This window comes from Ranitomeya variabilis, chromosome 1, assembly GCF_051348905.1.
Source record: "Ranitomeya variabilis isolate aRanVar5 chromosome 1, aRanVar5.hap1, whole genome shotgun sequence".
NCBI lineage: Eukaryota > Metazoa > Chordata > Amphibia > Anura > Dendrobatidae > Ranitomeya > Ranitomeya variabilis.
Window position 1 is genome coordinate 1,095,313,766 of NC_135232.1, and position 27,742 is coordinate 1,095,341,507.

The window sequence follows — 27,742 nt, forward strand, 5'->3', positions numbered from 1 at the left end:
AAACTGTATATAACGCAAATGTAATATTTTTAAAACCACGGCAAACTGAATTAGCATCCATTAACCTCAATAAAGTTCTAATTTCATCATCTCAATAAAAAAAGAGAATTCTTAAAGGGGTTATTCACATTGTGCAATATTGTTTTACTACATGGATCGAGAAACAGTGGGAGAGAGCAGTCAGCAAGTTTTTCATTTTGCAATAGCTCCCCCGCAGGTGAAATGAAGCATTACATTGGCAACTGACTGGGTAATGCAGTGACATATGTGATCTTCTAGAACAATTTGCATATTTAATTTCCCAGAGGAGCACTGCATGACCTATAAGTCTCCTTACACTGGCATGTCAGGCAGGCTACTCTGCACAAGAAAATACATTACCCCTTAGAACCCAGTGAAAGGGCTCTCATGCAACCCAATAACGGTTGATCTCTTGCTTTGCCCAGAGGAGGGGCAACCCCCCCGAAACAGGTGTCTGAAAATAGAGATTTGGGTTTGGCTTTTACCATAAGTCATGTGGCAAGAAATATTATCTGTGTAAACAGATTTGATAAGCCAGACAACCCATTTATGGAGGGTTTCATTGACACGTTTTTAGATTTTACCACTTAGATATGTACAGTACTTACTTAATGGTCCAGCCAATATTGATTTGCATTTTTACCGCTAGTGAAACTTTATAGTTAGAAAGATAATAAGTGGTCAATAAACATCAAAGCTACAATGGAAAAGTTTTTGGACAAAGCATCTAAAAGAGTAACCGTCGTTTTAATTGTCATTTAATAAATCAATAGTGCACATAAAAATAAACAACTTTCTAACATATCTGATCAAAGAAGTTCTTTCTCCTCCTGGACTGATCTTCCACTGTGAATTAATGGGAAAAATCTATATGCAGTGATGATAGATCTTCCCGTTATTCAGATAGATGACAGTTGGTGCCTTTAAAATTCTATGGAGAAGCCAGAGGCGACATATACGCTGCAAGTTTTCCTGTAACGACAGTTAGTGTTCCATAGAACTTTATGAGCAGCAACTGTCATCTCCTATGTCAGTGATGGGAAAATCTGTATTCACTGAAGACAAAATTTTACTTGTGAATTAAGAATTTTGAGTATAAAAATTTTGTCTGAGAGGAGATAGAAGCAGATTTATCTGACACGATATGTTACAAATGTTCTTATTTTCATGCTTACTATATACGGTATATATATTTATATAAATATCCCCTCTTCTCCATTATATAGTTTGATATTGCAAAGATTTCATTGTGCCTGCTATTGAGTTTTGACTTTTTTTTTTGCAAAATTTACACCGCTTACACTTCGCCCACCAGATCAGTAGTTAATAATTAAATGCTAATTCTTTCCTTTGCCTGCAATGTGCTTAGAGAGACAGAAGGGAACAGCAGGAAATCACAGCTGCTTGCAAAACACCAAGATGACCATTTGACCATCCTTGGAATATTTACTTTAGCTCAAGCCCACAGCAAACTTTTATCACTTGCGGGAGGCAAGGACACAGCATGGAGGCCGCCTGCCGCTTCACGTGGCTCTGTTTCTTGGTGATTGGCATAGGCCAGGTCTGCAGTACAGTGGTAAGTAAATGAACGTGTGTCTTTTCTTTATATACAGTGTCCTGCACAGGGCTTATAGTCCACAGGAAACCACAAATAAATTCTTAAGCCTTTCGATGACCAGGAAATTTTTTTTTAAGTTTTTGACTTTTGTAACTGTCAATATTTTTTTGGGGGTTTTAAATCTGTGCAACAATAATTTTAGATTTGAATTTCTAGAAAATATTTGTCCAAACTAGGAAGTACATTTTTTAATAGAATATGTACCCAAAAATGGATCATCTGGTCCAGTTGGCTCAAATTTGTCACTTTCCTACTGTTGAAAAACTATAACTCCCAGCGTGCCCTGACCATTACAGAGTTGTCATTTTGCAAAAGTTGGTGAGCTGAGATTGTATAGTGATGCCAACTATGTGCATATTGTCAGGGGCATAACTATTGTGGGTGCAAGGGTTGCAGTGACTCCCAGGCAATGGGGTCTATTTGGCCCATATGAGAGGACCAATAATAATAATAATTAAATATTCATGATATTCAGGGGTCGTCTTGGAAATTTTGCATTGTAAAGTGTTGCAGGATATGTTGACGCTATAGAAATAAAAAAAAATATTATTATTAGGTTGAATTTGTCGCACTGCATATGGTATAACATCTGATGTCCTTATTACATGTCAGAACAAAGGTCTTATTTAGTTTTAGTGCAACTTCCTCTCTTAGTTTGAATGTGGCCTTGGCAAATGCAAATTTTTGTTTCGGTTGATAACAGCACGTCGTGGTAGTTGGGTCAGATTGGGGTACAAAGATTGATTCTACCATGTTTGGAATGACAACATACATTTATTTATTATGCTTTGTTTATATAGCGCTATCTTATTCCGCAGCGCTTTACACACATTATAATAATAATAATCTTTATTTATATAGCGCCAACATATTCCACAGCGCTTTACAGTTTAACAGTTTCAAACACAATAGTCATAGGTAACAACATTAACAATACAGTAATAAAGCAAAATAAGACAAAATAAGACGACCCTGCTCGTGAGAGCTTACAATCTACAATGAGGTGGGGAGATACAAAGTACACGTGTGTATTTACAATGATGTATTTACAATGATGGTCCAGCCATCTTCAGGGGGTGGGGGGTAGATGGAGATAGTGAATGGGCTACACACACACAAACATAAAATGACTTTGATTAGTTAACGTGGTAGGCCGCTCTGAACAAATGTGTTTTGAGCGAGCGCCTAAAACTATGCAAGTTGTCGATGGTCCTAATATCTTGGGGTAGAGCATTCCAGAGGATTGGCGCAGCACGGGAGAAGTCTTGGAGTCGGGCGTGGGAGGTACGGATTAGTGCAGAGGTTAGTCGAAAGTCATTTGCAGAGCGCAGAGGTCGGTTAGGCCGATAGACAGAAACGAGGGAGGAGATGTAAGGGGGTGCCGCACTATGGAGAGCTTTGTGGGTGAGGACAAGTACTTTGAATTGTATCCTGTAATGAATGGGCTGCCAGTGTAACGACTGGCGAAGAGCGGACACGTCCGAGTAACGATTAGCCAGATGGACGACCCTAGCTGCCGCATTAAGGATAGACTGGAGAGGGGAAAGTCGAGTAACAGGGAGGCCAATTAGTAGAGCGTTACAGTAGTCCAGGCGGGGGTGGATTAGGGCGACAGTGAGAGTTTTTGTTGTCTCCATGGTGAGAAAAGGGCAGATTCTGGAGATGTTCTTTAGGTGTAAGCAGCACTAGCGGGCAAGAGATTGTATGTGGGAGGTGAAGGAGAGATCGGAGTCAAACATAACATCCAGAGAGCGCCTGCTGCCGGGGTGTTATTATGGTGCCAGCCACGGAGAGGGAAATGTCAAATTTAGGGAGGTTGGTAGAAGGCGGGAGCAGAAGAAGTTCAGTTTTGGAGAGGTTGAGTTTCAGATAGAGGGCGGACATGATGTTGGAGACTGCAGACAGACAGTCAGTGGCATTCTGTAGTACAGCGGGGGTAAGGTCAGGGGATGACGTGTATAGTTGTGTGTCATCAGCGTAAAGATGGTACTGAAAGCCAAATATGCTGATGGTCTGTCCAATTGGGGCTGTGTAGAGGGAGAAGAGAAGAGGGCCAAGGACTGAGCCCTGAGGTACCCCGATAGTGAGAGGAAGAGGAGATGAAGTGGAGCCAGAGAACAGAACACTGAAGGAGCGTTCAGAAAGGTAGGAGGAGAACCAGGAGAGAGCTGTGTCCTTAATGCCTAGTGACTGGAGCCTAGAGAGTAGGAGAGGGTGGTCAACAGTGTCGAAAGCTGCAGAGAGATCAAGGAGAATGAGTAGAGAGTGGTCACCATTACATTTTGCTGTCAGAAGGTCATTGGTCACCTTGATGAGTGCAGTTTCTGTCGAATGTAGGGGTCGGAAACCGGACTGTGAAGGGTCTAGGAGGGAATGAGTGGAGAGGTAATGGGTAAGGCGGGAGTAGATCAGGCGCTCCAGGAGTTTTGAGATGAAGGGGAGATTGGAGACCGGTCTGTAGTTTTGTGCATGATGGGTCAAGGGTGGGTTTTTTAGTAATGGAGTAATGATAGAGTGTTTGAAGAAAGAGGGGAAAATGCTAGAGGAGAGAGAGATTAAAGATTGTAGTTAGGTGAGTTGTGATGACTGGAGAGAGAGACTGGAGGAGGTGTGAGGGAATGGGGTCGGTGGTGCATGTAGTCAGACGAGAAGAGGAGAGGAGTTTGGAGACAACTTCTTCTGTGATGGGATCGAATGTAGAGAGTGAGCCAGGGGAGATGCAGGGAGGAATGGGAGTCATTGCACTTGGTGTCTGGGAGCAGATTTCCTGACAGATATTGTCTATTTTCTCTATAAAGTGGGAAGCCAGGTCATCAGCACACATGTCTGTGATAGTGTCTTGTGCTTTTGGCCTGAGGAGGGAGTGAAAGGTGTTAAAAAGTTTCTTGGGGTTGTTGGATAGTGAGGAGATGAGGGTGGTATAGTAGGTCTGTTTGCGAGGTGAAGGGCAGAGTTATAGGTTCTTAACATAAATTTGAAGTGTGTGAAGTCTTCTGGTGTGCGAGTTTTTCTCCATAAGCGTTCAGCACTTCTAGAGCATCGCTGGAGAAATCGGGTTTGCGATGTGAGCCAGGGCTGTTTTATGTTTGGAGGTTCTGAGGGTGAGGGGAGCTACTTGGTCTAGGGTGCTTCTAAGAGTGTCAATGAAGTGATGTACAGCCAGATCAGGACAGGAAAAAGAAGAGATTGGGGACAATGATGAGTGTAAGGAGTCTGAAAGTGTATGAGGGTTAATGGCTTGTAGATTTCTGAATGTGTGATAGGTAGGAGTGTGCTGGGGTGGGCGAGGAATTGTGAGTGTGAAGGAGAGAATGTTGTGGTCAGAGAGGGGAAGCGGTGAGTTATCTAGGTAGGAGATTGAAAGACCAGGTCCAGGGTGTTACCGTCTTTGTGTGTTTCAGAGGTTGAGAGCTGTGAGAGGCCTAGAGAAGTGGTTAATGATAGAAGCTGGGATGCAGATGTGGAAGTGGGGCTGTTAATGGGAATGTTGAAGTCTCCCAGGATAAGGGTTGGTAGTTCTGAGGACATGAAGTGCGGCAGCCAGGCAGAGAAGTGGTCCAGGAAGTGGGTGGGTGAGCCTGGGGGCCGGTATATGACCGCTACTCTGAGGGAGAGGGGACGGAGGAGCCTGATGGTGTGGACCTCAAAAGAAGGGAATGAGAGTGATGGAACTGGGGGTATAACCTGGAACGTGCATTGTGGGGACAAGAGTATGCCGACTCCACCACCAGGTCTGTTTGTGGGTCTTGGGGAATGGGAGAATTGAAGGCCACCATGGGAAATTGCAGCAGGGGATACAGTGTCAGAGTCCTGGATCCAGGTTTCAGTGAGGGCCAACAGATTGAGAGAGTTGTTCACAAAGTAGTTGTGCAGGAAAGGAAGCTTGTTACATACAGACCGTGGATTCCAAAGAGCACAATTGAAAGGGAGAGATGAGGGAGTGCAAGTAATATTAATAAGGTTAGTATGGTTTTGATATGAGGTAGGGTAGCAGTTGAGGATGGGGGACCGGGGTTTGGGGAGATGTCCCCTGAAATCAGAAGGAGTAGGAAGATAAAAAGCAAGTAGTTTTTGGAAGTGTATGAAGTTTTTTTGTGCAGTGTGTTTGGGTAAGATGGGCTGAGGTTTTTCAAGAAGGTGAGAAGTGCATGGGAGAGGGAAGGAGTGAGGGGCTGATGTATATGAGTCGTGATGGAGGGGGGATTGGGCAGTGAAAGTGGATCGCAAGGGAACATAGGAGGATAGGAATAAAGCACATGGATAGAAGGGAGAGCAGAGTGTGGGTTACCTGACTCCTGCCCTGACTAACTGCCATGGAATAACTGCTGTATCACGACGCTTATCTTTCTTTGCTTCTGAGACGCGTGTACCCCCACTTGCGTGCACCCTTTATCATCAATGTCTCCATTGGGGCTCACAATCTAAATTCCCTATCAGTATAACTTTGGAATGTGGGAGGAAACCGGAGAACCCAGGGGAGACCCACGCAAAGACAAGGAGAACATAGAAACTCCTTGCTGATGTTGTCCTTGGTGGGATTTGAGCCCAGAACCCAAGTGCTGCAATTTTAACATGATATGGAAATCTGCAGGGCAGGGACAAGGTATTTTGGTGCCGCAGGCAGATGAATCCGATGGTGACCCCCGCCCGCTTAACCTTCAGTCACCAAGTGAAGAAATGGGTCAGTGACTAAGTTAACGGGTCCCATAATGCCAGCTTCCTCCCACTCTGACGACCACTTCCATTAGAATTGTTACTTTTTTCTCCCAAAAATACCAGCAAAAGTAAAGAAAAGTTCTGTATTTTAGGGGTGAGGCTCAACAAGGAGATGTTTTCAAAGTTATGTATAGAATCATTAATTGTTTACAGACAATTTGCACAATACAATGGACACATAGTGATATTCATCCATGGAATCCTATATTTTAAATGTCAGACCCAAAGACAGTCATAGAAACTAATATTTCTTATCTATAATGGGGGCCGTTTGGTTTCAGTTAAGGAAACTAAGCAGACCTGTTATACTGTAGATAAAAAGATACGTCTGATGGTTGTTACGCCCAGCCTTTGACAAATAGAGTTCCTGTATGGATAGTGGATCTGGTGACGTATTCATGTACGGATGATGATTCTTTTGACAAATTCATGTAGTGATGTTTGACAAACGTGAATTCAGTGGAGTACAGGGAGTGACCAACGGGTGGGACGCAGGTAGAGAGAAGGGTGCACGGAGTCAGTGACTAACACTAGGGTTGAGCGAAACGGATCGGACAAATTCAAAAATTGCCGACTTTCGGCAAAGTCGGGTTTCATGAAACCCGACCCGATCCTAGTGTGGGATCAGCCATGTGGTCGGCGATCTTCGCGATGACATAGGTCTCGGTCCCCACCCTCTTAGAGAAGGGCATGACAGTGATTGGCTTGCTTTCTGCGGCGTCACAGGGGGTATAAAGGGGCGTGCACGCCGACCGCCATCTTACTTCTGCCGATCTGAGCTTATGGAGAGGTTGCTGCAGCTTCATCAGAAGAAGGGATATAGTTAGGGAGGGAAGTTTACCCCCCAAACTGCTAGTGCTGTAGCGATTTCCACTGTCCAACACCACCTTTTTTTGCAGGGACAGTGGAGGCTATTTTTATGCATCAGCTCTGTAGCTTATTAGGCTGCCTCATAAGGCTCCCTGATAGCTGCATTGCTGTTTGCACGCTGCTGTGCAAACCAACTGCTTTTTTAAAAGCAAAAATCCTGTTGCTCCTTTCTGCACAGTTATCTTGTTTATTTGTCCACACTTTTGTGTTCAGCAGTCCTTTTTATTGCTGCCATACTTGTCCTGAGATCATTGTAGGGAGATTGAAATTGTACTACAGTCCTTGGATTTTCTCATATATCTTCCAGCCACTTGCTGCCACTCACATTGCGTTGTTTTATACACTGGGCCCGAGTTTTGGTTCAGTCCCCCCCCCCCCCCCCCCAAAAAAAAGGGAGATTAAAATTCTCACAAAGTGGATATATTTCAGTCCTGTTAGTTTGTCGTATATCAGCCAGCCACTTGCTGCCACTTACATTGCGTTGTTTTATACACTGGGCCTGAGTTTTGGTTCAGTCTCCCAAAAATGGGAGATTTAAATTCTCAACAAGTTTATATACACCTTCTACCTTGTTTTACAGTACCATATAACGGTTGTTATTTTGGTTAGATTTTCCAAAAAATGAGGAAGTCTGGTGGAAGAGCCCGTGGGCGTAGGTTGCCAGCTGGTACTGATGGTGGTGCTGCATCTGGTGGTAGTGGCAAAAGCACAATAGCACCTAAGGCTGGAGGTGTTGAGCCAGCATCATGGGAGTAGGAAAACATCTTTTAAAGCCAGAGCAGCAGGAAAAAGTTTTGGCTTTCCTTGCTGACTCAGCCTCTAGATCTTTCACCTCCTTTTCAGAAAGTTCCAAATATAAAAGCAGCGAGTCGTCAGTGGATGCTCCCGGTCAGGAACAAGACGTTTTCTTGTGTCCTTCACCCAAACCAAAAGTGAAGGATGCGTCAGGCGACACTACAGGTTACTCCATGGAGCTCTTTACACATACCGTGCCTGGGTTAGAAAGGGAAATTGTTAACTGCCCATTACAAAAGGAATAATAGGAGAAATGTAATGGTACAGTTTATTACACAATTTCTCCAGAGTACACAAATACTCCATATGTGGTCAAAAACTACGTTTGAGGCACAATGCAAAGCTCAGAAGGGAAGAAGCGCCAAATTGGAGTTCAGATGTTGCTGGAATGGTTGGAAGGTGCCATGTCACATTGGCAGAGCCCCTGAATGTGCCAGAACAACGGAACCCCCCATAAGTGACCCCATTTTACAAACTTGTCATGACTCTGGATGGGCTGGTTCAATTAGTCTGCATGTCTTTTGTTCTGGGGCGGCTATTTAATGCTGGTAGTTCCTGGGTTCTGAGTTGGTTATACTTCCGTCTACTCGGTTTGAGATAGCTGACCCAGGTTATTCGTCTGCAATCGTGCCTCTGTGCTGGCTGTGAATGACCCGGTTTGCCCCCTGACTACTGCCCCTGTTTTCTGCTGGGTACTTCTCTGTCTGTCCTGGCTTTCTGAACCTTTGGCTTGCCTCTGACTAATCTACTGTTTTGCCCCTTGGTACCTCGCTCCCCCCTGGCTCCCAACCCTCGGCTTGTCCTTTAACTACGTCTATGTCTTAGTACTCTGTATCCTGTGTCTTTTGGTAGACCCTCCGTTCTCGTGCGGTAGCTCTGCCCCATCGTCCCTGCAATGATCACGTGACCTGCCTAGTTCAGGTCCTGTGTGCACTGCGTCCCTCATTCCTCCCTCTCCCTGCGCTCCTGCTTGCGCCCCCTTAGGCTGCCTCTCTGTGACACCAGGCAGCGTCATTACAAAACTACACCCTCCAATGAATTAATCTAGGGGTGCAGCGATTATATTGACACCACAGGTGTGTCACAGAATTTTATACTATTACTTCTGGAGACATGCACCCGCAAATTAAGCGGGCTCTCATCACTACAGAAATGCAATACATGTGGACGCTAAATGTGGTTTAGGCACACTGGGGCTCAGAAGGGAGAGGGGCATTTGGATTTGGAAGAGCAAAATTCACTGAATTTCTTTTGCGGGGAGCCACTTCATGTTTCCAAAACCTTTGTGATACCACTCACATGGAAGCGCCCAAAATTTCCGTTAACAGATGACGGACCTCAGTGGGGACTTTTTTTGTGGATTGAGTTAAAGCTTTTATTGGGCACATTTTACATAACGTTTGGGATCACATTTATCTGGCGCTCTACGTTGAGCACTTATGTCAGGGATTCCATCTATATCTCCGAATGATGTGATACAGATGAAACTTCGGACAGATCCAATCAATATAATGACGCAGCAGAATTACCCTGGACTCTGTCTGGTCTCTGTTCAGGGATATCTTTTGTGAGGGACGAAGGAGACTCTATTTTGTATTTATTAATTTGGGCACAATATATTATCCAGAGATCTCCTTCTGCTCCCGGAACTGTGGCCCTCACCCATGGCATAAGTACACAAATTCCCAAAAGAACAGGAACATGCCATATGGCCAGAGAATTAGAGGCCAAATGTTAATTAACCCCTTAAGCCCCAAGGGTGGTTTGCACGTTAATGACCGGGCCAATTTTTACAATTCTGACCACTGTCCCTTTATGAGGTTATAACTCTGGAACGCTTCAACGGATCTTGGCAATTCTGACACTGTTTTCTCGTGACATATTGTACTTCATGATAGTAGTAAAATTTCTTCGATATAACTTGCGTTTATTTGTGAAAAAAATGGAAATTTGGCGAAAATTTTGAAAATGTTGCAATTTTCCAACTTTGAATTTTTATGCCCTTAAATCACAGAGATATGTCACACAAAATGTTAGGGGTCGAGTTCCCGCCTCTGCACAAGGGGAATCTCAGGCCATCTCCGCTGCGGTCTCCCATTCTTCTCCTGCCGAGGTGGAGCCTGCTCAGCGGAGACATCAGTCCCAGCGTCTCGCTCAGTCTGACTCTGTACAAAGGGTTACTGTTGCTTTTCCAGCTTCTGCCATTGAAGCCAGTGCTGGGCAGCGGCGAGCAGACGGTTCTGGGACTAAGTCCTGCTTTTCTTGTTCTGAGCATGCCCAGAGTAAGATCTCTCAGTGGAGATCGAGGGTCACATGTTCAGATACTGCAGCTAAATCCATTGGTCCTCCAGGAATGTCCTGAAGGTGCTCAGGCTCTGTAGCAGCCTCTCATTGGTCCTTCTAGGAAGGTCCTGTACTTGCTGCAGCTATTTAAGGCTCTCATGACCGCACGGCCATGCACTAGTATTGAATCAGTTATGTGCATGCGCCAGTGTGGTCACATTTATGTGTGTTCAGGGACTCGGCTGAAATAAGCCCCTAGAATGCCGGCACCTCCGGCGAGGAGATTGTGTGCGTGGATTTAGGGCCCCGGCTGAAATAAGCCCCTAGAATACCGGCTCCTACGGTGAGGAGATTGTATGTTTGTGTTGCCACACACTGCCATCAGCTCGGCAGTTGCTGGATACCCCTGTGAAGTCAAAAGGGTTCCATGTTTCTTAGTTGCAAAGGTCTCAGCTGCTGACTCGGGGCATCCTCAGGCGCGGGCTCAAAAGCCACCGAGGGTCAGAGTGAGATCTGGCACAGCGTCTCTGTGAAGTAACAGAGTTCGCTTCTACCGCCATAAAGGGCCGCCATTTGCCAGCAGCAGGTTCTCTCCTGCACGGTGGACCCCTGGCTGCTTACGCACCAAATAAAATCTCTCAATTAACTCGGTGCGTTCCCCCAGCCCTAACAAAAAATAATTAATAAGTAACATTTCCTACATGTCTACTTCACATCAGCACAATTTTGGAACCAAAATGTTTTTTTTGTTAGGGAGTTATAAGGGTTAAAACTTGACCAGCAATTTCTCATTTTTACAACACCAATATTTTTTAGGGAGCACATCACATTTGAAGTCATTTTGAGGGGTCTATATGATAGAAAATAACCAAGTGTGACACCATTCTAAAAACTGCACCCCTCAAGCTGCTCAAAACCACATTCAAGAAGTTTATTAACCCTTCAGGTGTTTTACAGGAATTTTTGGAATGTTTTAAAAAAATAAACATTTAACTTTTTTTCACAAAAAATTTACTTCAACTCCATTTTGTTTTATTTTACCAAGGGTAACAGGAGAAATGGACCCCAAAATTTGTTGTACAATTTGTCCTGAGTACGCTGATACCCCATATGAGGGGGTAAACCACTGTTTGGGTGTATGGCAGAGCTTGGAAGGGAAGGAGCGCCGTTTGACTTTTCAATGCAAAATTGACCGGAATTGAGTTGGGACGCCATGTTGCGTTTGGAGAGCCCCTGATGTGCCTAAACATTGAAACCCCCAGAGGTGTATCTAGGGTTTCTGGCACCCGGGGCAAAGATTCAGTTCGGCGCCCCCCCCAGAACGTATGCGATTTTCACACTTAGTCATGTACCGACGAGCTCCTCTCCCTTAAGCTCTCAATATTCAGTGAAAAACTGCGAGAAGCAGAAGAGAAGCTCGTTGTCACAGGACCACAAGTATGAAAGTCGCATATGAGTGAAGTGTCCATGTGACGACTACTGGAACCTGCAAGCTGAATCCTGACATCGCAGCTTCTGAATTCTCACAACTAAAGCACTGCACACTTTTAGGATTCTCCCTTGCCAGTGGACAGTCATGTCAGCACAAGCATGTGATTTGTATACTTCTGACCACATTCCAACTAGACGTGCCCGGCCTCGCTCAGTTCATTATCATTGACTGGGGCCACACATGTCTAGTCAGCATGTGACCGCATGTATGTAAATCACCAGCACGAGAGAATCCTGACAGTGTGCAGGGCGCACTGTGAGAATTCAGAAGTCTGCAGTCACAAAGAATGACTGCAGACTCATCACAAACCTGGACATCCCCTTTAATGCTCCTAACATAAATAAAAACATGAGAGTTAGTCAGTATCACAAATAACATTTACATCCAGGTACCTTATAGATGACGTCGCCTCTGGAGCCGTTCTTCTTTTCTTCATCTTGTCCAGACCCCATGATGAGTTTTCTCATCCACAGCTCGTCTCTGCAGACTTCCATCTGCTCCGCTCTTTTGCAGAAAATCTCCACATGATGCCCCTAAAGATACAAGTCTCATTATAATGCTCCTGAATAAAAAATTGCCCCTCACTATATTGTCTGCATAAAATATGACCCCACACTGTCCCTCTTATGGTACATGCTCTTTACACGGACCTCTCCTTTCCATACCGGCCCCCTCTTCACACTGTCCTCTCACACTGTGTCCCCCTCTATAGGGCCCAGTATTTATACTGTACTTTCTCATCACACTCCCCCTCCTTGGTATACTGTCCCCCCCTGGCTGTGCCCTTACACTGTCCCCTCATGCTATGCATGCACACATCCCAACACCCTCACTCCCCGTACTCTGTCCACATACGTTTTTCACATCGCTACTCATACTGTGTCTGCATACATTCCCCCGTTTGCTCCCCAAACTGTCTGCACCCATCCCCCATACTGTTTCCTCATACATGCCCCCATCTCCCCCTTTGCTCTTCATTTTGTGTCCTCAGATCTCCCCCACACATTAAATCCCCCCATCCCCATGATAAATCTCCCCCCACACACATTCAATCCCCCATCTCCACTCCAATTCTCCCCACACACAATACATACCCCCATCTCCACTCACATTAAATCCCTTCCCCACAATAAATCCCCCCATCTCCACTCATATTAAATCTCCCCCCCACAATAAATCCCCCCTCCCTACTCACATTAAATCTCCCCCCACAATAAATTCCCCATCTCCACTCACATTAAATCCCCCCCCCACAATAAATCCCCACTCACATTAAATCTCCCCCCCACAATAAATCCCATCTCCACTCACATTAAATCCCTTCCCCACAATAAATCCCCCCATCTCCACTCATATTAAATCTCCCCCCCACAATAAATCCCCCCTCCCTACTCACATTAAATCTCCCCCCACAATAAATTCCCCATCTCCACTCACATTAAATCCCCCTCACAATAAATCCCCACTCACATTAAACCTCCCCCCCACAATAAATCCCCCCATCTCCACTCACATTAAATCTCCCTCCCCACAATAAATCCCCCCATCTCCACTCACATTAAATCTCCCCCACAATAAATCCCCTCTCACATTAAATCTCCCCCCCACAATAAATCCCCCCATCTCCACTCATATTAAATATCCCCCATCCAATAATATATCCCACCATCCCCCCTCACATTAAATCCCCCCACCCCCCTCACATTAAATCCCCCCCACAATATATCCCCCCATCCCCACTCACATTAAATCCCAACACAATATATCCCCCATCCCCACTCACATTAAATCCCCCCACAATATATCCCCCCCATTCCCACTCACATTAAATCCCCCCCCACAATATATCCCCCCCATTCATTTCCCACTCATATGAAATCCCCCCTGCACCTTCAGTGTCTTCAGCTCCACTGGAGCACTTACCACCGATCTGCATCTCCTCCTTTGCCGCGCAGGTGAGTGACGTCAGCAGCGTGATCACATGACCTGATCACGCTGCTGGCGTCGCTCTGACCCGGCAGTCAGAGCTTCAATTGTACTCGCATCTCAGATACGAGTACAATTGAACACTGGGAGCCGGCGCGCTGCAGCTTCTCTGTGCCGACTGTCAGCTTGACAGTCGGCACAGAGAACAGCTGACTCCCAGTGCAGGGGGCGGCAGAATGCAGCCGCCGGGGGAGACACTGCGGACCGCTGCTTTAGGCGGCCCAACTGCGCCCCCCTGCCGGCTGCACCCGGGGCACATTCCCCGGCTGCCCCCCCTAGATACGCCACTGGAATTCCCCACAAGTGACACCATTTTGGAAGGTAGACCCCCTAAGGAACTTATCTAGATATGTGGTGAGCACTTTAACCCACCAAGTGCTTCACAGAAGTTTATAATGCAGAGCCGTAAAAATAAAAAATCATATTTTTTCACAAATATGATCTTTTCGCCCCAATTTTTTATTTTCCCAAGGGTAAGAGAAGAAATTGGAATGCAAAAGTTGTTGTTCCATTTGTTCTGAGTACGCCGATACCCCATATGTGGGGGTAAACCACTGTTTGGGCGCATGGCAGAGCTCGGAAGGGAAGGAGCGCCGTTTGACTTTTCAATGCAAAATTGACCGGAATTGAGATGGGATGCCATGTTGCGTTTGGAGAGCCCCTGATGTGCCTAAACATTGAAACCCTTGACAAGTGACACCATTTTGGAAAGTAGATCCCCTAAGGAACTTATCTAGATGTGTGGTGAGCACTTTAACCTGCCAAGTGCTTCATAGAAGTATATAATGCAGAGCCGTCAAAATAAAAAATCATATTTTTTCACAAATATGATCTTTTCGCCCCCAATTTTTTATTTTCCCAATGGTAAGAGAAGAAATTTGACCACAAAAGTTGTTGTGCCATTTGTTCTGAGTACGCCGATACCCCATATGTGGGGGTAAACCACTGTTTGGGCGCATGGCAGAGCTCGGAAGGGAAGGAGCGCCATTTGACTTTTCAATGCAAAATTGACTGGAATTGAGATGGGACGCCATGTTGCGTTTGGAGAGCCCCTGGTGTGCCTAAATATTGAAACCCCCCACAAGTGACACCATTTTGGAAAGTAGATCCCCTAAGGAACTTTTCTAAATGTGTGGTGAGCACTTTGACCCACCAAGTGCTTCACAGAAGTTTATGATGCAGAGCCTTCAAAATAAAAAATCATATTTTTTAACAAATATGATTTTTTTGCTCCCAATTTTTTTTTCCGAAGGGTAAGAGAAGAAATTGGACCCCAAACATTGTTGTGCCATTTGTCCTTAGTACGCTGATACCCCATATGTGGGGGTAAACCACTGTTTGGGCGCATGGCAGAGCTTGGAAGGGAAGGAGCGCCATTTGACTTTTCAATGCAAAATTGACTGGAATTGACATGGAACACCATGTCACGTTTGGAGAGCCCCTGATGTGCCTAAACATTTAAACCCCCACAAGGGACACCATTTTGGAAATCAGACCCCCTAAGGAACTTATCTAGATGTGTTTTGACAGCTTTGAACCCCCTAGTGCTTCACTACAGTTTATAACGCAGAGCCGTGAAAATAAAAATTCTTCTTTTTTTCACAAAAATTACTTTTTAGCCCCCAGTTTTGTATTTTCCAAAGTGTAATAGGAGAAATTCGACCCCAAAAGTTGTTACCAATTTGTCCTGAGTACGCTGTTACCCCATATGTGGGGGGAACCACCGTTTGGGCGCATGGCAGAGCTCGGAAGGGAAGGATTGCCATTTGGAAAGCAGACTTAGATGGATTGGTCTGCAGGCGTCACATTGCATTTGCAGAGCCCCTGATGCACCTAAACAGTAGAAACCCCCCACAAGTGACACCATTTTGGAAACTAGACCCCCCAAGGAACTTATCTAGATGTGTTGTGAGAACTGTGAACCATCAAGTGTTTCACTACAGTTTATATCGCAGAGCCGTGAAAATAAAAAATCATTTTTTTTCAACAAAAATTATTTTTTAGCCCCGTTTTGTATTTTTCCAAGGGTAACAGGAGAAATTGGACCCGAAAAGTTGTTGTGCAGTTTGTGCGTTTGATGCACCTAAACAGTAGAAACCCCCCCACAAGTGACCCCATATTGGAAACTAGACCCCCCAAGGAACTTATATACATGTGTTGTGAGAACTTTGAACCCCCAAGTGTTTCACTACAATTTATAACGCAGAGTCATGAAAATAAAAAGTATTTTTTTCCCACAAAAATGTTTTTTTTAGCCCCCCCCAAATTTTTATTTTCCCAAGGGTAACAAGAGAAATTGGATCCCAATAGTAGTTGTACAATTTGTCCTGAGTATGCTGATACCCCATATGTTGGGGTGAACCCCTGTTTTGGCTCACAGGAGAGCTCGGAAGGGAAGGAGCACTGTTTTACTTTTTCAACACAGAATTGGCTGGAATTGAGATCAGACGCCATGTCACTTTTGGAGAGCCCTGATGTGCCTAAACAGTGGAAACCCCCAATTCTAACTGAAACCCTATCCCAAACACACCCCTAACCCTAGTCCCAACCATAACCCTAACCACACCCCTAACCCTGACACACCCCTAACCCTAATCCCAACCGTAAATGTAATCCAAACCCTAACTTTAGCCCCAACCCTAACTTTAGCCCCAAACCTAACCCTAACTTTAGCCCCAACCCTAATCCTAACTTTAGCCCCAATCCTAACTGTAGCCCTAACCTTAACTTTAGCCCCAACCCTAACCCTAACTTTAGCCCCAGCCCTAACCCTAAGTTTAGCCCCATCCCTAACTGTAACCCTAACCCTAACTGTAGCCCTAGCCCCAACCCTAGCCCCAACCCTGTCCCTAGCCCTACCCCTAACCCCAAACCTAACCCCAACCCTAGCCCCAACCCTAGCCCTAACCCTAGTCCTAACCTTAGCCCTAACCCTAGCCCCAACCCTAGCTCTAACCCTAACCCTAGCCCTAACGGGAAAATGGAAATAAATACATTTTTTAAAATTTTTTAATTTTTCCCTAACTAAGGGGGTGAAGGGGGGTTTGATTTACTTTTATAGCGGGTTTTTTAGCGGATTTGTATGATTGACAGCTGTCACACACTAAAAGACGCTTTTTATTGCAAAAAATATTATTTGCGTTACCACATTTTGAGACCTATAATTTTTCCATATTTTGGTCCATAGAGTCATGTGAGGTCTTGTTTTTTGCGGGACGAGTTGACGTTTTTATTGGTACCATTTTTGGGCATGTGACATTTGTTGATCGCTTTTTATTCTGATTTTTGTAGGCAGAATGACCAAAAACCAGCTATTCATGAATTTCTTTTTTGGGGGGGGCATTTATACCGTTCCACGTTTGGTAAAATGGATAAAGCAGTTTTATTCTTCGGGTCAGTACGATTACAGCGATATCTCATTTACATAATTTTTTAATGTTTTGTCGCTTTTATACGATAGAAACTATTTTATAGAAAAAATAAGTATTTTTGCATCGCTTTATTCTGAGGACTATAACTTTTTTATTTTTTTGCTGATGATGCTGTTTGGTGGCTCGTTTTTTGCGGGACAAGATGATGTTTTCAGCGGTACCATGGTTATTTATATCCGTGTTTTTGATTGCGTGTTATTCCACTTTTTGTTCGTCGGTATGATAATAAAGCGTTGTCTTTTGCCTGGTTTTTTTTTTTTTTACGGTGTTCACTGAAGGGGTTAACTAGTGGGACAGTTTTATAGGTCGGGTCGTTACAGACGCGGCGATACTAAATATGTGTACTTTTATTGTTTTGTTTTTTTTCATTTAGATAAAGAAATTTATTTATGGGAACAATTTTTTTTTTCTTTATTTAGGATTTTTTTTTTTTACACATGTGGAATTTTTTTTTTTAACTTTTTTACTTTGTCCCATGGGGGGCATCACTGTATAGTGACATATCGCTGATCTGACACTTTTCAGATCACTGTGTCAGATCAACGATCTGACATGCAGCGCTCCTGGCTTACCAGCGCCTGTTCTGAGCAGGCACTTGGTAAGCCACCTCCCTGCAGGACCCGGAAGTAGCCCCGTGGCCATTTTGGATCTGGGGCTTGCAGGGAGGAGACACTCTGTACAAGGTGAGCACATCGCCTTGTACCGATCATCTCAGGGAAGCACGCAGGGAGCCCTCTCAGGGAGCTTCCCTGTACCGCCGGAACACTGCGATCATGTTTGAGGTCCGTGACCGCTCCTGGCACATAGTGTTGGATGTCAGCTGTGATAGTCAGCTGACACTCGGCCGCGCTCCCCCCGTGAGCGCGGCCGATCGCATATGACGTATTATCCCATCACTGGGAATTAAGTCCCAGGTCACCTTGACGGGATAGTACGTCATATGGGATTAAGGGGTTAAGGAAAGGAGGAACAGAGCTGCGACCCCCTACTATCTTTTGTGGAAGGCGCCCAACATCAATCAGCTATCAAAGGAAAGCATAGACAATTGGACACCAACACCTAGAGATGAATTATGAGGGTACAATGCATCTCAGGGTTAAGTACAATATACCACAAGAATCCTGGGAGCCTTCCTCACACACCCCTGTGTCTCATCGTTCTCTAGCTGTCCCAGAACTATCGAGACTGGCTCTCCAGAACCACTTAGCTGACCCAAGTTTGGACTCTCCATATTGGTCCAGCCCCAACGAACCCTTTGAGACGTCAGTTGTCTCATTTGGACTTCCCATTAGGAAGTTATGACCCATCCTAGATATTGGGAATTATTTCAGCTAGGAGGTCAAGGGATGAGATTGGGGTGGTGGCAAATATGGGAGGGGGCAAGCTAAAGGTTAAAACCTAGCTTCACACCTTTAGCCAGTGTCTTTGTTCTGCCATGGAAGCCGCGTTATGTCAGTCACGCCTGGAGACAGACCAGAAACTAAGAAAGTACCTGTGGACTCAAGCGCTTCCCTGGGCCCACATGTTAACGTGACACATACAGTTAACTGCAATCCCATACCTGTAACCTACCTTTATCTGTACTTCAGGATGCAATATCTGTATATTACCCTGTATATATTTATATATTATCTAATGCACCTTTCGGCAATTAAGATATCAATTAATTTTGGCTGCTCTTTTACCTCGAATCCCGATTTTCCATGTCCATGAGTCCGGCTAGTGCTTATATGCTACCTGGGGTTGGTTTCTGACCAGATATAAGCTTGTTAATCGACCGGGCTTATGTCTAACAAGGAACTGGTGGCAGCATACTATTCTGGTGTTACTGGGGGATCCTGGCAGTGATGGACCGGAGGTTTATATATATATTCCAGGCCGGGGACCGGTGATATGTACTGTATGCCGACCTCACTGCAGAGTGCCTCGATAACCAGTACGTAACAGGGCAGCCTCTCCGGCGACTGCTTATCCTAGGTGCATTTCTCAGACTGACCTGAGGGTAAGGGGTGGCGCCAGAGAGCTGCGACTGTGTAAGCTCTGTCTCTCATTTTTGTCACATCTTTCTTTTCAGAAGTGCACAAAACTGTGACCTCACCATGCTTTTATGCATGCTTAAAAAGACAGACACTGCCAGATGATAGGCCAGACAGCATCCACAGAGTCTCCATCTGCTTCATAATAGGGAATCTTCTGTTGGGGTTACGTCTGTATCATGTATTTACACTAAAACTGCAGTCTAAGCGCTCAGCATCGATTGAATGATCAATGTGAGAGAAGCCTTATTGTGATTTTTGGTGGCAGACTGAACAAAGTTTGAGGGTCCAGGGGAGCATAGCTAGCGGACCCTTGATCCAAGATACCAGGGCTCTGAACAGTCTGGAGAGAATTAACTATTTATTTGAAAGTCGAGGTAGGCCACACTGTTTTTAGTTTCCCCTTTGTCCTGTTGTGCCTTTCCCTGCTGGATTAAAAGGCACTAAAATGGCTGGAGGGTCCTACACCCTCAGTTGTGGAGTGAACTATATCCAGGACTATGGACTGACGACAAGACTATGTTACTGTTCCGGGGTCCTTACCAAGAAGGACCGGATCGACTCTTCCTCACAAGAACATGTTCTTGAGTTGTTTACAGTAAAAATGCATTACATGTTGTGTGGTGGTGTTACTGCCTTTTGTGTTTTACAGGTTATGGATGACTGAGGACGGCCATTGTTAAAGAAGGGGGAAATGTAGGGAAGTGGAGATGCTGTGCACACCCTTTGGGGAGTTTGTTGACACTATTATGTCCTTATCTCTCCACATGCAGACATAGCTTGAAAAAGGCCTTTCTGCCAATGAGAAATAAACATGTTCACAATAACAATTTTTTCTTCTTTTGTGTGCCGAAGTGTATTTTTTTCATGATTGAAGTTTTTTCTTCTGGGCACCTACTCTTGTCGAGCAGTCAACAAGCATATGATGTCTCACTTTTTCATATTTAGATAAGTTATGGAGCACTTACACATATATATTATTATATTTTAGCACAGACCTGGATATGACAGCCGTGTGAAACCTGGGGCCTTCTCTGCTATAAGACAAATGCTTAATATTACAAGCAAGGCAAAAGGTAAGACGCAGGTATCTTTCATTTGTGCTTTCCAACCTACTACTAGTTTTATTGTCATAACAAAGTTGTTAAACACATTATCCGTGCAACAATGAAAATGTCACAATCTATGTGCAAAAAATATTTAGCATGGATATATATCTCTATCTCTTTCTCTGAAAGCATCAGTACGGGAAACTGCCACTGATACAAATAATAACTTCACCAAAAATGCAGTAAAGATCCCATAAAACATGAAAATGTATTAAATTCATTAAAATGACATATTACAATACAGGACAAGTAACCAGATACAGAGTGAAACAGATGAGGCACTATGTGCCGGTACAGTACACCAAAGGACTCATGTCCACCTCACTGCAGCATACATACTATTCCTATTCAAGGGGGCTCATGGCACTATAACAATGATCAGTGTCCACAAATTCAGAAATAGCCATATAAGCCAGCATGGCCATAAGCGCCCATATACGCATAGAATTACCTGAAAATTGTGCAGTGAGAGGTCCAGAGTCCACCCCGATGCGCGTTTCGGAGCGCTACGCTCCTTCCTCAGGGGGCACAACATAATGGTGACACTGGTGAGTTTATATAGCGCCGTACCGGAAGTATCATGGCACGCGCGGCACACCTGTTACCCGATCCGCCGCAAACCGGATTTTCATCAATGTGATGCTCCTGGGTGTTGCGCTTGCGCTGTGTACAAGTTTTTTATGCATTTTATTCATTTTATTCATTTTTGTTTATATATATATCTATATACAGATGTATCGTTTTTTGGAAGGTTCCATGCACATGGTGAAACGTTGTATTTCTATGTACCGACAATGTGATGCATTCTCCAATCAACACTGTTATATGTGTGGGACTTTCTCCATATGGATATCTGCACTTCCATTGATATAGGCTGCGGGCCGCGAATGACTGTTCACTATGGCGTTTGTCATATGAGGGGTTTCTTGATGTTCAGCGGCCTTTTGAACTTTCTTTGTTCTATTATCTTTGCATGTCCCCGTTTGCTTATTATTGTTCATTGTTTTTTGTGTTATGCATCCAATTGTTGGTATAGTTAGTGTCCGGAACGATGAGCAAGGCTTTGCCCTTACCTTTACCTACTCAAAGATGGCCGCGACTGCATTGCGCATGCGCACTGTTCGCGTTCTTCCGCATCTCGCGTCTCCCTGGCTACCCGGTGGAGGATCACGTGAGGCCCCACGTGTTTCCTGCCTCGGCTGGCGGGGCGAGCGCGGTTTGCGGCGGATCGGGTAACAGGTGTGCCGCGCGTGCCATGATACTTCCGGTACGGCGCTATATAAACTCACCAGTGTCACCATTATGTTGTGCCCCCTGAGGAAGGAGCGTAGCGCTCCGAAACGCGCGTCGGGGTGGACTCTGGACCTCTCACTGCACCATTTTCAGGTAATTCTATGCGTATATGGGCGCTTATGGCCATGCTGGCTTATATGGCTATTTCTGAATTTGTGGACACTGATCATTGTTATAGTGCCATGAGCCCCCTTGAATAGGAATAGTATGTATGCTGCAGTGAGGTGGACATGAGTCCTTTGGTGTACTGTACCGGCACATAGTGCCTCATCTGTTTCCCTCTGTATCTGGTTACTTGTCCTGTATTGTAATATGTCATTTTAATGAATATTTAATAAATGTTCATGTTTTATGGGATCTTTACTGCATTTTTGGTGAAGTTATTAGTTTTATTGTCAGCATGGGTCCTGTATTTGCATCCTGTAAATAAAGCAAGCACCTTGGAGCAGTGAAACAGAGGCCAGATTTTTCTTTCTAACTTGCAGGTGTGGTGACCTGTGAACTACTCTTTCATTTCCAAACCTATTGATTTTTAGGCATTTCAAAATGTAATCTCCAGGACGTGCAGTGAGTTGTAGTTTTGCAACAGCACAAGATGCCCAAACTGGGGAACACCGCTCAATGCAATCACGAGCACATTTTCTATCTAAATCACACCTCACCACTTGTGCACTTTACACTTTCCCATCCCACCTCCTCCCCAACCCAACCACTGTGCTTATCCCAATCCTAACCCATCTCTTCAATTTATTAACCTTTAGCATCTTTCCTTCCTCTTTCATGCAACCATAACAGCTGTCCTGAAGGAGACAACCTCTACGTCAAGCTTTGCCCCAGATCATTGCTCACTTTTGCCTCCAAACTCCTTGAGCAGCAAGTCCACATTGAACTTTCCTGCCATCTCTCATCCAACTGAATCTTCTACAATCTACAGACTGGCTTCTGTCACAGCCACGCAAAACTGCCCTTAACAAAACTACAAGGACTTACTAACCACCAAAGCCTACAGACAACATTTTATACTCCACCTGCTAGACCTGTCCTATGACTTCAAGACAGTTGAGCACTTCTAGTACAGATCCTCTTCTCCCTTGGTATCAGAGATCTTGCCATCTCCTGGATCTCTGCATACCTCACTAACTGCACATTTAGCATCTCAATTCCACACTACCTATTCATTCTGCCCTCTCTCTATTGGTGACCTTCACTGTTTTGTCTGTGGACCGTTACTCTTCTCCAACTATACCTTTGGCTTGGGACAACTTATAATGGCTGTCATGGCTTCCAGTGCGACCAATCCAAGCGCATTAGGGGACTCCGTTCTGTAACTTTATGTTGTCTTCACTTTGTGGCTGAGTTGTAATTTTTCAGGAATACCATTCACAATTGATGGTGGAATATTTAAGGCAGAATAACCGGGTGAACACCTATTATCTCTTTCCATAACTATTGGGCCATTTCCCCATCCATTAGTTTGCTAAGAGTACAGGTCCTCTGTATCAGTGCCTGCTCTTCCTTTCTCTGCTTCTGTCGTCAGGCAGCACCCCAATCTCGTGGTGGACGATGCAGGTCAACAGTTCTCGTTCTGTGTCCTCTGTGACTTGTAGCTACATCCAGGCTGGGTGATATATCGTTAACTTCTGTCAGTGCGTACCTCATGCCGTGTGGTCTGGGTGTGGTTGCAAGCTATTTAAGCTCCTGAAATACTTCTCTCCACTTCCAATTATAATCTGACTAGATTCTGTGAACTTGTGTGCCTTGCAAAATTCCCACTGGACATGCCTGATTCTGACCTTGGCTCATTTTCTGACTATTTTGTATGAGTTTCTCCCTATATTGACCTTCTGGCTACCAGACCATTCGCTTGCTTCTTGTTTTTTTCCTCTGGAAAGCAACTTTTCCATGGAAGCTATCCCGTGGAGCTCATTATAAAACCAGATCCCTGTACAGGAATTAAAAGGTGATGACCGGAGTTCCTCTGGAATCTGACAGACGGAGAGGCTCGCACCAAGTATGTCGAAGGTTCCCTTTTTGAGGCTGTGGCCTCTGACAGATGTAACATACATGTTCTCTCAGCCCAGTATAAAAAAAGATCAGATTTTGGCAAGATTATAAGGAAGAAATGAGGGGCACAAGCCTTAGCCATCACCACCCTGAGACATATCTGTATACCACATGTTTACTGTATGCATTTATCAATTAAACTCAATGGCATTTTTATTATATGGGGGCCAACAATGATGACCAAATTATTGTAGCAATATTTCAAAGGGCCCAAAATGTAAAAGGGGACACTCTTATAATGTTCCCTATAGTATCGCATCATTTATTCATTACAGTCCTATCCGTTACAGTTGTTATTTATTTGAATAGGGTATAGACACGTGTCACCTTTACCATGACCATCTCTCGTGAAAACAAGGATCTGCTAATAGCTGTTCAGCAATCCTGTTCACAGAGATTAAGGCTACGGTCACACTATCAGTATTCGGTCAGTACTTCACATCAGTATTTGTAAGCCAAAATCAGGAGCGGGTCAAAAATTAAGAATTGATGCACGTGTTATATTATATTTTTTCTCTGATTGTCCCACTCCTGATTTTGACTTACAAATACTGATGTAAAATACTGACCAAATACTGATCGTGTGACCGTACCCTAAGGTGTAAACCCATATATGTAGCCATATCTTTTGAAGATTTAGGTAATGACGGGCTTGGTTCTCTCCCTTTAACTAACTCAGTGGACAGTGCCATGATCATGTTACATTTGGCTCTATAAAAAGTCTAGATGAGGTCTACATTGGAGTCTAGATGAGGTCTACATTGGAGTCTAGATGCGGTCTACATTGGAGTCTAGATGAGGTCTACATTGGGGTCTACATTGGGGTCTAGATGAGGTCTATTTTGGGGACTAGATGAGGTCTACATTGGAATCTAGATGAGGTCTACATTGTGGTCTAGATGAGAGCTACATTGGAGTCTAGATGGGGTCTACATTGGAGTCTAGATGGGGTCTACATTGGAGTCTAGATGGGGTCTACATTGGGGTCTAGATGGGGTCTACATTGGGTCTAGATGAGGTCTATATTGGGGTCTAAATGAGGTCTACAATGGAATCTAGATGAGGTCTACATTGGGGTCTAGATGAGGTCTACATTGGAGTCTAGATGAGGTCTACATTGGAGTCTAGATGAGGTCTACATTGGGGTCTAGATGAGGTCTACAATGAGGTCTAGATGAGGTCTATTTTGGGGGACTAGATGAGGTCTACATTGGAATCTAGATGAGGTCTACATTGGGGTCTAGATGAGGTCTACATTGGGGTCTAGATGAGATCTACATTGGGGTCTAGATGAGATCTACATTGGGGTCTAGATGGGGTCTACATTGGGGTCTAGATGAGGTCTACATTGGAGTCTAGATGAGGTGTACATTGGGGTCTAAGTGAGGTCTACATTGGGGTCTAAATGAGGTCTACATTGGAATCTAGATGAGATCTACATTGGGGTCTAGATGGGGTCTACATTGGGGCCTAGATGGGGTCTACATTGGGGTCTAGATGAGGTCTATATTGGAGTCTAGATGAGGTCTACATTGGGGTCTAAATGAGGTCTACATTGGAATCTAGATGAGATCTACATTGGGGTCTAGATGAGGTCTACATTGGGGTCTAGATGAGGTCTAAATTGGAGTCTAGATGAGGTCTACATTGGAGTCTAGATGAGATCTTCATTGGGGTCTAGAGAAGTCTACATTGGGGTCTAGATGAGATCTTCACTAAATTGTCTATTGTTCTCCATCAACCTTGATCCGGCCCTCTTGGAGACTCCAAGAAGCATAAACTTTCTCTATGGTATGTACTGACTTGACAGGGGTTTATACAGTGGAGCTTAAAGGGAATCGGTCAGCAAGTTTTTGCTATTAATCTGATAGAACCTTGTAGGGGCAGAGACCCTGATTCCAACAATGTGCCAATTAATGGACTGCATGTTGTTGTTTCTATAAAATCAATGTTTTATCAGCAGTAGATTATCACTAGAGGACTAGTTGTCCTGTGTCATGTAGTTCTTTCGCTCTGCGTAATCTCGCCCCCATCACTGATTGCCAACTTTCTGCCTATGCGCAGTGCACACAGAAAGCTGCCAATTAGTGGCATGGGCGTGGTTATATGGTTATACGGAGCTCAGCATTCAGAGAATTGGTAGTTCTGCAGCAAATAAGGGACTTTATCAAAACTTCACCAAGTGATACATTGCTGGACTCATGGTCTTTTATGATGCACTCAGATTACGCAGCAAATGATGAAAGCAATGGCTGGATGTAAAAGTACTGAAGGATCTGGGAGAATTAGGCTGCAGTTCAGACAGATCACTCGCGGAATACACTGTGCTGTAATGGGAAGAGACAGCTCGGTAATGGGACAAAAGTACAAAGTAATAGGTCCCTCTGTGTTCCTGCTAGAAGGGGTCAGCCGGCTTTGATTTCCTATAACTCATGCCTCATCTAGGTCCTCATAGACCTACGTATAGAAAGGAAAGGAAATAGCTTGACAGTAGCTCAAAGGAATGCTACCAGCAATTTATATTACTGAATATATACAAAAAATGTCATACACTAAAGGAAAGCATTAATTTCACCTAAAGACATAGTGTAAAATCATATGTCTATGTCATTGCTAACTTAAAAGGTGTATTCCATAGAAATCTTACCTTATGTCGGTGTTACTCACCTGTCATGGCTCCAGCGCTGGGCTTTGTGTCCTTGAGTGGCTCCCTCTACTGTTCTGAGTTTACTCTGGCAACTTAATGCACACATGATATAATTCTGTCAGGCCATATGGACCAACTTGGGTGGCGACACAGCACGACACCACCATCTGAGAAACCCAGATCTGCAATATTGCAGGGTAACTCAGCCATACCGCTGTGCCAGCTCTGCAACTGGACTCTCAGCTGTCATGACTCCACTCCTGGGCTCGATCCGGTGACCCCTGGCTGGTGGTTGGTTTCCCTCTCTGTTGGATCACAGCCTGTACTGTCTCTGTCCAACTACTGATAATGGTCTTGCCTTTGCTTTGCTTTCTTTGCTGTGTTGCTTCCGTGCAGGTGTTTTCCACTTCTTCGTTTGGTTTGTCCTATGATAAGGGACTATTTATACTCACCATGAACTTGCAGTCTTTGCTGGCTATATTCCAAGTTGGATGATGTTTGGTGTTCCCTCTTCTCGGCTAGGTATTATCTTACCTGACTAATCTCTGTTGCTTTTCCTTTGGTTTGTTTGTGCATCGTCCCACCAAGTGCCCTTTCATTTCTTTCATTTTTGGGGTCTGTGAGGTTTTCCATGTATTCTGTTTGTTGTTTGGTTCTAATTATTATCTCCCATCTTTCCTGAGTGACTGTATGAACATGTCCTTAGCCCCACTTCTCACCCTCTGCTTGTGTGCACTACTGTCTGTTGGAGTACACACTGTTTGTAATTTAGGGTGCAGTTAAGGACACTCAGGATGAGCCAACATTGAATGGGGGCGCCACTGCATAATGTTAAGTTGCCAACCTCTGCGGTCAGACAGGGACAAATCAGGGCCAGGTTAGGGATTGTCTAGTCTGAATTGGAACCGCAAGTGTGCAGATTTATCATCTCCCCTGGTACATACATAACCCTTGTGAGTGTGTGTACACAGCCATAACATCAGCTCTGCTATACAAGTGTGCCAGTTCTGCTTTGGACTCTGAGTTGAAAGCACATTGCTTAGTCAACTCTGCTATATACCAGTGCCATTTCAGCACTGGTCTCTCTGGCAAACTCGGCTTTACACATTGTTCAGTAAGTTCTACAATGCTGCTATGCCAGTTCTGTATTGGACCTTCTGAAAAATTCAGCTCTGCCAAGTCGCTGAGTGAACTGTGCTATCCCGATGTGCCATTTCTGCATTGGACTCTCTGACTAACTCAGCTCTGCTACATTGCCGAGTCAGCTTTGCTTCTTAAAGTGCCAGTTCTGCCTTAAAACCTAATGTTTAAAGGGAACCTGTCAGCAGATTTTGCCGCTATAAGATGTGGCCACTGCCTTTCAGAGCTTATCTACAGTATT

At 44.6% G+C, this 27,742-nt stretch overlaps 1 protein-coding gene across 1 annotated transcript in view; it reads left to right on the plus strand.

The window, feature by feature from the left end:
• The first annotated feature begins 1,377 nt into the window (after positions 1–1,377).
• Positions 1,378–27,742, plus strand: part of HGFAC (HGF activator) — a 109,545-nt gene continuing 83,180 nt past the window's right edge. Inside the window, exons 1-2 of the mRNA XM_077280059.1 lie at positions 1,378–1,597; positions 20,240–20,324. Coding sequence (XP_077136174.1) covers positions 1,526–1,597; positions 20,240–20,324 — 157 coding nt within the window. The 5' untranslated portion in view covers positions 1,378–1,525. The remainder of the gene's footprint in view (positions 1,598–20,239; positions 20,325–27,742) is intronic.